The sequence below is a fragment of the Callospermophilus lateralis genome, chromosome 17 (genome assembly GCF_048772815.1).
Source record: "Callospermophilus lateralis isolate mCalLat2 chromosome 17, mCalLat2.hap1, whole genome shotgun sequence".
In the NCBI taxonomy this organism is placed as follows: domain Eukaryota; kingdom Metazoa; phylum Chordata; class Mammalia; order Rodentia; family Sciuridae; genus Callospermophilus; species Callospermophilus lateralis.
Window position 1 is genome coordinate 35,463,141 of NC_135321.1, and position 12,753 is coordinate 35,475,893.

A 12,753-nucleotide genomic window follows, 5' to 3' on the forward strand; every position below is an offset into this window, starting at 1 on the left:
TCATGTTTTTCCAGTTATACTTATAATCTTTTCGATATGATTCCCAAAGCTTTACAATCCTCTGTCAATAATACTTTAGGGAAAACAGATTAGTTACCTGACAGGAAGAGTCCTATCACCTTTCCTTCTGTCCATTTCTCTCTGGGGAACAGGATACCAGCGAAAATTAAGCTTCCAGTTGAATCCACCATAAGTCATATCAGAGCCTGCCATGTACTCAAAAGTATCATCACTGATCACATCAATGATAGGACATACCACTGTTCTCCTAATATCATAAAAAGCAATTTAAAAATCTTTCAAAATGTTGCTGCTTACCATAGTTATGTAACAATTATACACCAATTGTTTTTAAAATAAAAACATATTCTACAATGTTAAAGATAAGGATGAAAAAACTTCCTGCAGTAGCTAACATCATGATTATGTGTTGGTTGATAATCTTCTGTCCCTTTTTCGTTTACACTTTTGCATATATGCCACATGTAAAAAATGCAAACTATTTCTACAGGTTTTTAAGATTACACTTTTAGTGACTATAGTCATTTCAAAGTATTTTCTTAATAAACAACTCTTGGACATTTGTGTTCTTTACAGTTTTTTTTTTTTTTTTTTTTTGCCAATGAGATACTAAGTGAATATGTTTATGTATACAATCTTTAACTGTTGCCTTAAGAGTAAACTTCCAGCAGTGAGATTAGTAAATTAAAGGCTCTATTCCTTCTTGTTATATGCATATGTACAGACTTCTTCCTGCAGCTTCCCCATAATGCTATCAATTTTGGATGTTTTTTCTTATATAATAACATTAAATAATATCTCTGTATTTTAAAAATTTGCATTTTCTAATTATTAATATACTTTTCCTTCAGGTTTGTATTTCTTCATACAAACTAGTTGACCATAAATTGAAGGGATTTTCAACTGGTATTTTGGGGTTTTAAAAATAAGTCTGAAAACACACATGAATGACAACAGCTCTTTCTACGGGAATGTGCCCTAGAGTCTTTGCTAGCCAAATTTTATAGTATGTAATATCCTACCCAGCCTTTGATCTTATTTAAGAAATCTTTCCCTCCCACAAGATCATAAAATTGATCGCATGCATGAGGCCCTGTGTTCAATCCCCAGCATCATCCAAAAAAAGGAAAAAAAAAAAAAACCCTCAAAGAAGTATATTTTTGCTTTTCACATTTAAGTCTTTAATCTTTAAGAAATTGATTTGGGGTATGATAAGCAGAGGTATCCAACCTTATTTTCCTTAGGGATTACCAATTGTTCCAGCACTATTTATTTCATAGTCCCTTTTTCCTCTGCTGTAATTATCAGCACCTGCTTTGTCATAAACTCTATCTAAATCAAGTATGCATGTGGAAATGGGCTGATTTCTGGAGGCTGCCCTTTCACTACTCTTTTTATGAATTCCTACAACAATATGTCATTGTCATAATTAATATAGCTTTAAAATAAATCTTCACAGTTGGCAGAACAAGTTCCCTTATGCTTACTCCCTCTAGGACCATCTTAACCATTTTTGTTCTTTTTTGCATTTCCATGAAAATGTTAGAACCAGCTTGTCAAGTTCCTCAAAAAATAAAAATATTCTTCTGAGGTTTCAATTGAAAACTCATTGAATTTACAGACCAATTTGAGAAAAGTTGGTATTTTATGATAATGACTTTGCGTGTGGTGGGGTGCTAAAGATTGAACCCAGGGCTTTGTGCATGTGAGGCAAGCACCCTACCAACTGAGCTATATCCCTAGCCTCCAATAATGACTTTTCTATTCATGAATATAAGCCTTATCTTCCCTTATTTCACTTTGATTTATTTTTTAGTGAATTTTAGTAGTTTCATATTTCATGCATCTTTTGATAGTATAATCCTAAGTACAGATTATGATTTCTATCACTATTTTAAATGGTATCTTTTGTTTTTATTATATATTTTCTAACTATTCCTTGCTGGTTTAGAGACAGCAATTTACTTTTCTCATATTTGGCCATATTGTTAAATTCTTATAATTTCTATTATTTTGTATACAGATTATCCTTCACAGATAAGAATATCATTTGCAATTCAGAGTATTTTTTTCCCCTTGTACTGCAAAATTTAAGATTTCTAATGATACCAACAGAGGTGATTCAGGATTTTTTTTTTCCTTTTGGTGCTCTAGATCAAACCCATGTACTTTTGCTCTGGATCAAACCCATGTACTCACATGTGCTCTACCAGTGAGCTACACCCACAGCCCAATTCAGGGCATTCTTATTTTTCTCCCTATCTTTTCAAAAAACAAACTCACTATGTTGCCCAGCTGGGCCTGTATTTGAGATGCTCCCATCTCAATCTCCAAAACAGCTGGGTTTCAGGTGTGCACCACCACACTGCTGCTTTCAACAGTTTTTCTTTTATATAGTGTTTGCTTATGAAGGGTTTTTATTTTTTTTAAAGCATTCTTTCTTGGATTAGTAAATTTCCATTCCATAATAGCTTACTAAGTATTTTCTTATAACAAATGGATGTTAAGTTTTAGTGAACGCTCTTTTTCTCTACTTACAGAAATGATCTCAGAGACTTCTAATAAGTTTGTAATTATAGTTTTACTATTACAGAAATGGATTTTAAACTAAACCAATTAGTTATATGTGTGTGTGTGTGTGTGTGTGTGTGTGTGTGTGTATGTTTTGATGGGTTCAATTTGCAGGTATTGTGAAATTTTTATGCTAGCATTCACAATGGGTTTGGGCTATAATTTTCCTCATAGTTCTTTCTGGTTTTTTGTAAACAAGTTACTCTAGCCTTAAAGTTTAGTTGTTTCCATTTTTTCTATACTCGGTTTTACAAATCCCTATGGGAAAGTTGTTTCCCTTCTTCCATCCCATACTAAGGTTGAGACAGGCAAGTTTATTTTGATATGGTGGAGTCTATATCTCATTCTCACACTGAGGTATAGATTTCAGATCACAGCTTTATATGGGTATTTGCTATTAATCTTCCCACCTTAGGTAAGGCCTAGGCTTTGCCTCCTGTCCTCTCATGTTATTTACCTATCAAGGCAAAAGCTCAGTGTCTCCAGAGTTCAGCATAAACCATGTAATTGAAAGCTGGCTTTAATGTTTGGATAGCTCATTTGCTCTCACTTTGTTATAAGACTGGCAAAATTCTTAAAACCTCTGTGTCAACTCAATGATGCATTTAAAATTTTGTTTTGTATTTTATCTGATATTTTATCTTTTTCACTTGAAAAAGTTACTCAGAACATCTAATCCACCACACAGCCCAAAATGGAAGTAACTGTGTTTGTTATTTTGGCCAGTTCTCTTTTATACTGTTATCACTGCACACTGCTTTCTCTCTATGGGTTCAAACTCTTGTTTCTAAAGGTTATATTATCTTTATGCAACCAAATCATTCCTAAATCTCAGACAGAGCTGAGATGACCTGTCCCAGTGTTACCCTAAAGAGCAGGGACAGTAAAGATTTTTATCTTGCCATCCTCAAGTTCATTGTCCAGATGTTTGCTCCTGTTTGGTGGTGAATATTTAACAATATGCTTCCTAATTCATTTCCACTAATAAAATAGTTTGTATACATTATTGCCAGAGTTTAGGTCATGCTCTTCGTACTTTGTTTAGAATCTTCAGGGCTTTTTTTTTTTGATACCAGGGATTGAATACCCGGAACCCTTAACCACTGAGCCACATCACCAGCACTTTTTATTTTTATTTTGAGACAGGGTCTCACTAAGTTGTTTAGGGCCTTGCTAAGTTGCTGGGGCTGGCTTCAAACTTGTGATCTTTCTACCTCAGCTTCCTGAGTTGCGGGGATTAAAGTATTTGGCACCAAGCACGGCTTTTTAAGGACATTTTAAAAACAATTCAAGAAGAAATTATTTTTGTATTTATTTAAAAATAAAGAATCTTCCAACTCATCATGTAGTCTAGGACAAATGTACTGAGAACAAATTTAAGATTCCAAAAAATTACCTGTCATGTTTGATCCTTGCTAAGAGAGGCTCCAGCCATCCCACTGTGCACTCACAATGAGCATCTAAGAAGGTTATCACCTGGCCTTTGGACACTGCAGCTCCTTTCAATCTAGCTCTGATCAATCCAGAACGCTGTTCCATTCGAATTACATGAACTGGCACTTTGAGTTTCTTCACATAACTCTCTAGAGGTCTTTTCAAAAAGTCTGAAAAAATTAACAAAACAATATCATGAAAACTTCGGAACTAGCACTATCTAGATGTAAAGCAATTTTGATTTGCAGTATTCCTTTGATGCGTATTTACTAAGCACTCCCAGTGGGGATCCATGCCTCACAATGTATTTCCCTGAAGGAAGACTTTCCATTTCATGACAGCATGGACTAGAGCTGCCTCTCTCTTATTACATGTGGAGCTCTGACAGCATCTTTGGCTCTGGCTTCACCAAGGATAGGCATGTCACAACACTTCTCTAAGTAACTCTGCCAGGCTTAATGCTTCATTTTCTAACCATATTTAAGGATCATCAATACAAAGAAAGTAGTTTAAGAGTATTAAATCCTGACCTCAACAGAGAGAAGAGAATATGCCACAGCTATTACAGTTCTGAAAATTGTGAAATTTCCTCAGAGGCAGAAACACTCTGTCTTATTGATTGCCACAGTCTCTGATTATACAGTTTTTTTATTAGGAGGAAATAAGTGAGGTGAAACAAATGAGAAATACTAGACTGTAACTGCAAGGCCACAGAGAGATCCTTAACAGAAAAGTAGTCTAAGAAAAAAGCTTTTAAGAGGGAGGAGCAATTAAAGATGAAAAGGAAGTAAAAAGGAAAGGGAGAACTATCTTGGAGAGGTCATATAAGAGATTATTATCTGTAAGGCAAGCATGTCCTGCCTGCAAAGTTCACAACTGACTAAAAAGTAGAAAAGACACAGCTTTATCAAAGCAAAGAGAAAAGATCTTTTGAATCAGATCACTTTTTAGGATTTTATGGCAGAGAAGCTATCGATCGATGGTAACATGACCAGATGTCTTCAACTAGTCCCCATGTGACAAATGTAAGGATAAGTTCTGTAGGAATGGAAATATTGAGATGGAATTACTGGGATTTCTCTGACTAGCTCTATCTAATAGGACTCTAGCAATTCACAGAAATCAGGATGTAAATTAAGGGGTTCTTTAAATATTGAGCATAAGAATCCAAAGTACTTCCTATATAGTGGGGTAGGGAGGACAAATGGGAATGATGTGATTCCTGTTTGGTAAAAGCAAAATGAGTCAATAATGAAGTAATCAGGGATATAGAAACCATCCAGATTATAAGTAATTTCCATTTCTGCTAATATACTTCCTAATATTTGAGCTAAAAATAGTATCTAACAAATATCAGTATGGTTTTATGAACTAAGCTTTCAGATCAGGAATACCTTATTAGATTATGAGTAAAAAGGTGGGAACTGCAAATTCCAGGAAAAAAGCAACATTTTGCAGTTAGCAGCTAACATTTTGTGCCTATTTAGCACAATGCTAACTTGTTACATGTTTTACCTCACTTAATCTTCACAACCACACTGTGAGGTTAAATGTTATTATTCATACTTTAGAAATGAAAATCGAAGACTCAGAAAGTTATATAAATTCAATCAAGGTGACACAGCTTGTTATGGGGTTGGATGCAAGAGTCAAACCCAGGTCTACCTGCCTTCAAAGCCCACCTTTTTGTCCGAGCAAGAAAACCCTAGAAGGAAATGCTAAAGAGAACAATTTAGGATTGTGGAAACACCTGATCCAGCATCAATTTAAAATACTCTATCTCGAGAATTTGACAGAATCTCATGTGGTAGGTATGAGATATATTCTTGTACCTAAGGTTAGAAAAGTTGATTGTATCATAAAAACTGTCTCCCAACAATTTTTTCCAAAAAAAATATAAAAAATTTAGTGTAAAATACTTCCCCAAAACTAAAGTAATCTAATCCCCAGATCCCACACCTTTGAAACACATAACTGTTTCTAGCTGATGCACAAAATAAAAAATACATGAGACTGTGTATGATAATGTAACAAATTCATTATTTTACAAAATTTCTTGGCATCTTTGTGGTTTTCATGCAATTAGACTAAAAAAACACTGTTGTCTTTTTTTCAGTTCATACAGAATTATAGACTCAAGACCGGGTGGGAAAGTAGGAATATCAAGTCACACTTTACAAAAATGAATCCATGAGAAGTGAAGTGACTGTGGTTAGAAGCTACTATCTTTTCTTCAACTATTTATACTAATAATTCATGGGGTCCATACCTCCATATTTTTGTTTTCACTCTTTCATAAAGTTTCAAGATTTCATCTTTCAGCATTATAGGTTTTCTGCCTCAAAGATTTGAGCAGTATTCCTGTTCCTTTAGTAAAGAGATGAAAGTGCATGTTTTTAATCTTCCCTTTTACAAAGTATTAAAATAAAGATTTTTTTTGATTTTTTAAATTTTATTTATAAAAATAAAAGATTTTTTTAAAAGCCATTACTTCATATAAAAATAAGAGTGAATCTTGTTTATTAGAATATCTATGGTTATTGTTCTATAAATGGACCCCTAAACAACTCTCCATCAGGAAGTATGAAGCTATTAGTGAGAAAGGGAAAATCTCACCATTCATAGCAACATCTGAGAAATATTAATTGGAACTCTAAAGAGTAGTAGGAAGAGCAAGAAATGTAGAAGCTAATAAATCTGACTAATTTGACTTCCTTATGTGTAAAATGAGAAATAAACAACCATCTCCGATTAGGAATCTTATACAAATTATAAGAGTTAAGATAAACTTTTAAAGTTATGATCCCGTAACTACTGACACAAACTAGGGATTCATTCTTTCTGGGACTTCATTACAGATCATACAATAGTAAAGTTCTGTCAGAGGCAATCAGAAGTGATGTATGCAGAAGTTAAGAGGTCAGGCCCTGAGTTTACAGAGTCTAGATATCAAATAGGGATAATTGTAGCACCTACTTCATACTTTTTTAATAAATAGAGCTGCTCAGGAGGTTAACTGTGAAATCAAGTACTTTTGAGGCCATGCACAGGCAATGCATACCATATACTCCAATTAGAAAGTATAAGACAAATTTAAAAAAAAAGAAAGTCTGCACAGAGCATTAAAGGATGGTAGAACATGAATTCACTAAATCTGCACTATGTAAACAGTCTGTGGGCACTGAGGAGATAATCGTGAGCAAACAACCCTGATGGAGGGATTAGTGTAATAGAAGAACATAGACATTAAACATAAAAGTCAATAATGGAAACTCTGTTGAGCACTATGGAAGAATAGGAAGTGTTCCAAGATGTGTTCAGAGAGATGTGACAGGGTCTGGAGAGGTCAAGGAATCCCTCTCTAAATAATCCCATTTGAACTGAAATTCTGAAGATGATGAGATGTTAAGTAGGGTGGGGAAATGGCAGAGATGAGTACTTCCTGGAGAACATGTTCTAGAATAAAGAATAGCAACAGTAGAGGTGAAAGGTTCTGAGACAGAAAGAATGGTTCTTTTAACAAATTCAAAGAAGAAAATTATGAATAAAGGACAGAAGTACAGGACCAGAGTGGCAGGGAATGGTTCAAGAAGTGCCTGGAAATGCCAGATAGAGTTAGGTGACACAAACCTTAATCAGAGTCATGTTTTTATAATTAAAGGCCCATTCTGTTCATACTGGGGTAAACAGATGGGAAGGGCTATCTAAATAATTTTCAATCAGTACATCAAAATCTGTAGCTATACAAGGAAAATAATACCTAAGGTTCCCCTATATCAAACATGAAGAACTGGATACTTGACACTTTCTGAGAAAAAAGATAAAGAGAATCAGATCCCAGAACAGAGACTCTGAGGTAGCATTCAGGAGATCCTGCCTGGAAATTAAGAGCCTTGGGCGAACCAGCAAAGCAGACATCTTCCCATATCAGTTTTCACTCATATTTACAAAGTTGGGACATTAAGTAAAGGCCTGCATGAGACAAGGGAAAGAGAGCTGGCATACTTGAGTTCACTTTAGAGTGAACACTTTAGTTTGGGTACAAACACATTTCTAAGGAAGCCATATTCTACCCAAACTTACTTCTATACAGCCTTTTCAGGCATTCACAGAGTAAGAGAAAACCAAAGGAGGAAATGGAAAAAGAATTCATTCTGTTTGTGGAAAAATCTCTCTCCTTGAGAAATATTTAATTTAGCAAATATTAACACATAAATAAATCAAGCACAAATCACTTGCAGGATGTTTGTACCACGATGTACTGCATAATGCTATTTTGGTCAAGGATGGACCGTATATATGATGGTGGTCCACAAAATTACATCACTTAGTGTTGGCACAGCTGTCTTAGTTTGTGTAAGTACACTTTGTGTTTGCACAATGACAGTCACCTAGCAATAAATTTTTTAGAACTGTTCCCATTATTAAGCAATACATGACTTTTATATATTGCTCCTTAAATTAAATTAGGTTAATTTTATTGAAGAGGAATAAACTTCCAGGAAAAAGTTATCCATATAAAACTTATATTTTTATTGTCAATAGTAATTATTTCTTTGTTAAGCCTGGTGATTTATAACAACTCTCATTTCACACTGACTTGTTACACATTAGAGTATTTATGTTTTGTGTGATTACAAATTATTCCTTTAATTAGGGTAAGGAAGAAGATACAAGGCACTTGAGAAGTTAACTGTATTATTATTATTTATTATTATTATTATTTTTTTGAGGTGCTGAGGATCCAATTCAGGGCCTTGTACATGCTAGGTTAGCACTCTACCAATGAGCTATATCCCTAGCCCTAGAACCATAACTTATTCTTCATTTGTACCTGTATAATCTGGCAAAATAACATTTAAATTGTTATTTTTAAAAATATTTATTTTTTAATTGTAGTTGGACACAATACCTTTATTTTATTTATTTATTTTTAATGTGGTGCTGAGAATCGAACCCAGGACCTCGAACTTGGTAGGTAAGAGCTCTACTGCTAAACCATAACCTCAGCCCTAAATTGTTATTAACACATAATTTACTCCCCAAAATTAATATTCAGTGTAGGCAACAGAAATGAAGGGTAGAATACCTGACTAAACCATCTTAGGAGACACAATGATAAAGTAGGTAAGATAAGTTGAAGACAATAATAAAAGAAGTTAAAACAATGGGTCATGAAGTTTAAAGCTGAAGGAAGGAAGGAAAAGCAATAGGAAGCTGTTTTCTGTAAAGCTTTCCAAATTTTTCTTATCTAAACATAGGAATATTGGGGGAACACACAACACCAATGATCCTTAAATAGATGTACTATGGGGAGGGGATAAGAAAATTAGGAAATATTGGCTGAGTTTGACAAGTTTCTCTACTAATGGACTAAGTTTTTTTTCTATTGTACACTGCATTGTGAAATCTACAAGGATTCAGAATAAATAATGCCAACCCATTACATTAATTTAACTTTTCCCAAAAGAGTGCTTTATGAAACTTTTTAGGAGACTGTAAGCTTATGAAAAATTCTGAGATTTTTAGAAGAATATATGGGCAAGAGTTATTGCAGAGATTTATTAGGAGATTAGAGTCTTTTATTAAATTACATACTAAGGATTGAACTTGGGAGCACTTTGCCACTGAGTAACATCACCAGTCCTTTTTATTTTTTATCCTGAGATATGGTCTCACTAAGTTGCTGAGATTGGCCTCAAATATTGTGATCCTCTTGCCTTAAGACTCCCAAGTTGCTGGGATTACAGATGTGCACCACAGTGCTTCGCTCATCCTTCTTAATCTTTTAATGAACTTAAGATTCCTGAAACTTGGAAATAAAGAAGTAGGGAAACACCACAGAAATAGGAAGAATCTGAAGAACTAAGGGCTCTCCAGCTTAAGACTCCATTTTGCTGTCAAAGGTACTTCCTATACATAGAACTAAAATTCTCCATTTATGGCTATAAGTAGGATCTAGTCTTCCTTTCACTGACTCAGGGCTGCAGCTTTCCACAGAAGAAATTCTAACAAAATTATGTGGTTTTTTTTAACTGTTCTCATAAACATTTACATTATAAAGCATTTACCACAAGCACAGACAGAGCACTATTCTAGGACATATAAAGCACTCAAAAACCTTAACACCAAAAAAACCAAATAACCCAATCAATAAATGGACCAAAGAACTGAAAAGACACTTCTCAGAAAATGATATACAAACAGTCAACAAACATATTAAAAAAATGTTCAACATCTCTAGCAATTAGAGAAATGCAAATCAAAAGTCTCTAAGATTTCATCTCACTCCAGTCAGAATGGCAGCTATTAAGAATACAAACAACAATAAGTGTTGGTGAGGATGTGGGGAGAAAGGCATACTCATACATCGCTGGTGGAACTGCAAATTGGTGCTGCCAATCTGGAAAGCAGTGTGGAGATTCCTTGGAAAACTTGAAATGGAACCATCATTTGATGTAGCTCCTCGGTTTATACCCAAAGAACTTAAAAACAGCATACTACAGGGACACAGCCATATCAATGTTTATAGCAGCACAATTCACAATAGCTACTTTGTGGAACCAATCCAGATGCCCTTCAGTAGATGAATGGATAAAGAAACTGTGGTATATATACACAATGGAACATTACTCAGCATTAAAAGCGAATAAAATTATGGAATTTGCAGGTAAATGGATGGAGTTGGAGAATATAATGCTAAGTGAAGCAAGCCAATCCCAAAAAACCAAATGTTTTCTTTGATATGAGGATGCTAACTCATAATGGCTATGGCGGGGGGTAGGGGCGGCATGGAGGAACTTTAGATAGGGCAAAGGGGAAGACGGGGAAGGGAGGGAGCAAGGAGGTAGGAATGATGGTGGAATGAGTTAGACATCATTACCCTAAGTACATGTATGAAGACACAAAATGGCTTGAAAAATTGTGCTCTACATGTGTAATATGAAATAAATTGCATTCTGCTATCACGTATAACAAACTAGAATAAATCAATAATTTTAAAAACATAAAATAAGATTAAGATGTGATACAAATTAAATGCTAAATGAATACTCCGCATTTTTTCAAAAAAAATTACAAGTTTGTATAAAATCATTATAAAAATTATAACAACTAATTTATAAACTATTAGTGATAAAATGTGTAGGATATCACTGCCATCAAAATTTACCTCTTTCACTGGCATCATCTACTAGAACAATTTCTTCTATCATGTGTCTTGGTGAGCGATTAATGACACTATGGACAGTTCGCAGAAGTGTGCTCCAAGCCTCATTATGGAAAACAATCACGACACTTGTTGTAGGAAGATTATCTGGATACACCTTTGTTTTACACCTAAAAACAAAGAAAATACTTTTATAAAAAGTGACTGTTAAAGATAATACAACAAATCAGTCTGGACTAGAAGGGATGAAAGAACAACAAAAATGGTATGATTTAGTGGCAAGTCTGTTAGTGCCTTTTATTTAGGTTGTGATTAATGTCATATATTTAATAAATACCTATTTAAAGCAATAAGTTATTTTAAAGATGTTGCTCATAATTTTAAAATCAAATACCCCTTCCTGTTAAATGTTTATAGTTGATTCATTTCAATGTAAAATAAACTAAGGCTGTATTATTATCAATCCCACACTGAATGTATTTCAAGAATCCAATTAAACAAAAAAATCAGAAACACTAGTTAAACTAAATAACCTAAACAAAACTATAACTTCTACAAAGAAAGAGAAATAGCATTTACTGAGTACCTATTATGTACCAAGTTCTTATTCTTCCTATTCATTCTATAAGGAAAACTAAAGTCACATGTCACACTCACGTGACAAGCCAAGACAAAGATAGCTAAAAAGCATCAGGGCCTGACTGAAGACCTCACAGCCCAGGTTCTGCTGAGCAAACTCCTTGTGCTGCTGTTTCCATAACTAATTATCAACTAAATGCATCTCATTTAGTAAAGATTGTGCTTACATATGCAAACATCAAAAAGATCAAAGAAACCCAAAATATATTCACACAAAATCAATACATTACATTGTATGTTTCTAGCACTGTGTTAAGTACATGGTGTCTTCCTTCAACCTTGTTAGCTAGATATTACTAGAGAACAGATACCAAGAGAATAGTAGTAAGCAATCACCTATTAAGGGATGTGTTTTTAAAATCTAAGCTTCCAGGAGCTGGGGATGTGGCTCAAGTGGTAACGTGCTCGCCTGGCATGCGCGGGGCGCTGGGTTCGATCCTCAGCCCCACATAAAAATAAAATAAAGATGTTGTGTCCACCGAAACTAAAAAATAAATATCATAAAAATTCTCTCTCTCTAAAATAAAATAAAACAAAAAATCTAAGCTCCTAAAAAGAGCATCTGTAACTCCCTGTTAGATATCCACACTTGTAATAGTTTCTCCAGTCTTTCCTCCTTTTTTCCCTGCTCTCTCTCAAAAACCTAGTGCTTCTTACACTGTTATAAATTTGGAGAGTGGAAAATGGGAAGAAGGGAAAGGGAACGAGAAAAACATCAACCAAACTCCTCTTCTGAAGCTTCTGTACAACCCTACTTACTGTACACTCTACCCTGGGGCTTCTCACAGGCAGTAGGAAGAAAAGGGAAAGGGTAGAAAAAATGATGACAAGGTAAAGGGGATAAAAGGAAAAAAGAAAGAAAATCACTGTAGAGCCCCATCAGTCCTTGTTTCTCTGCTCTCCTAGAGAAAAAGGACCAA

At 34.5% G+C, this 12,753-nt stretch overlaps 1 protein-coding gene across 5 annotated transcripts in view; it reads right to left on the reverse strand.

The window, feature by feature from the left end:
* Galnt1 (polypeptide N-acetylgalactosaminyltransferase 1) overlaps window positions 1-12,753 on the reverse strand; it is a 114,344-nt gene that overhangs the window by 20,355 nt on the left and 81,236 nt on the right. For all 5 annotated transcript variants that reach the window (XM_077105594.1, XM_076836640.2, XM_076836641.2 and 2 more), the window contains 3 exons: window positions 11,198-11,364; window positions 3,989-4,196; window positions 98-268 (listed from right to left, as the gene is read on the reverse strand). In XM_077105594.1, the coding sequence (XP_076961709.1) occupies window positions 98-268; window positions 3,989-4,196; window positions 11,198-11,364 (546 nt within the window). The remainder of the gene's footprint in view (window positions 1-97; window positions 269-3,988; window positions 4,197-11,197; window positions 11,365-12,753) is intronic.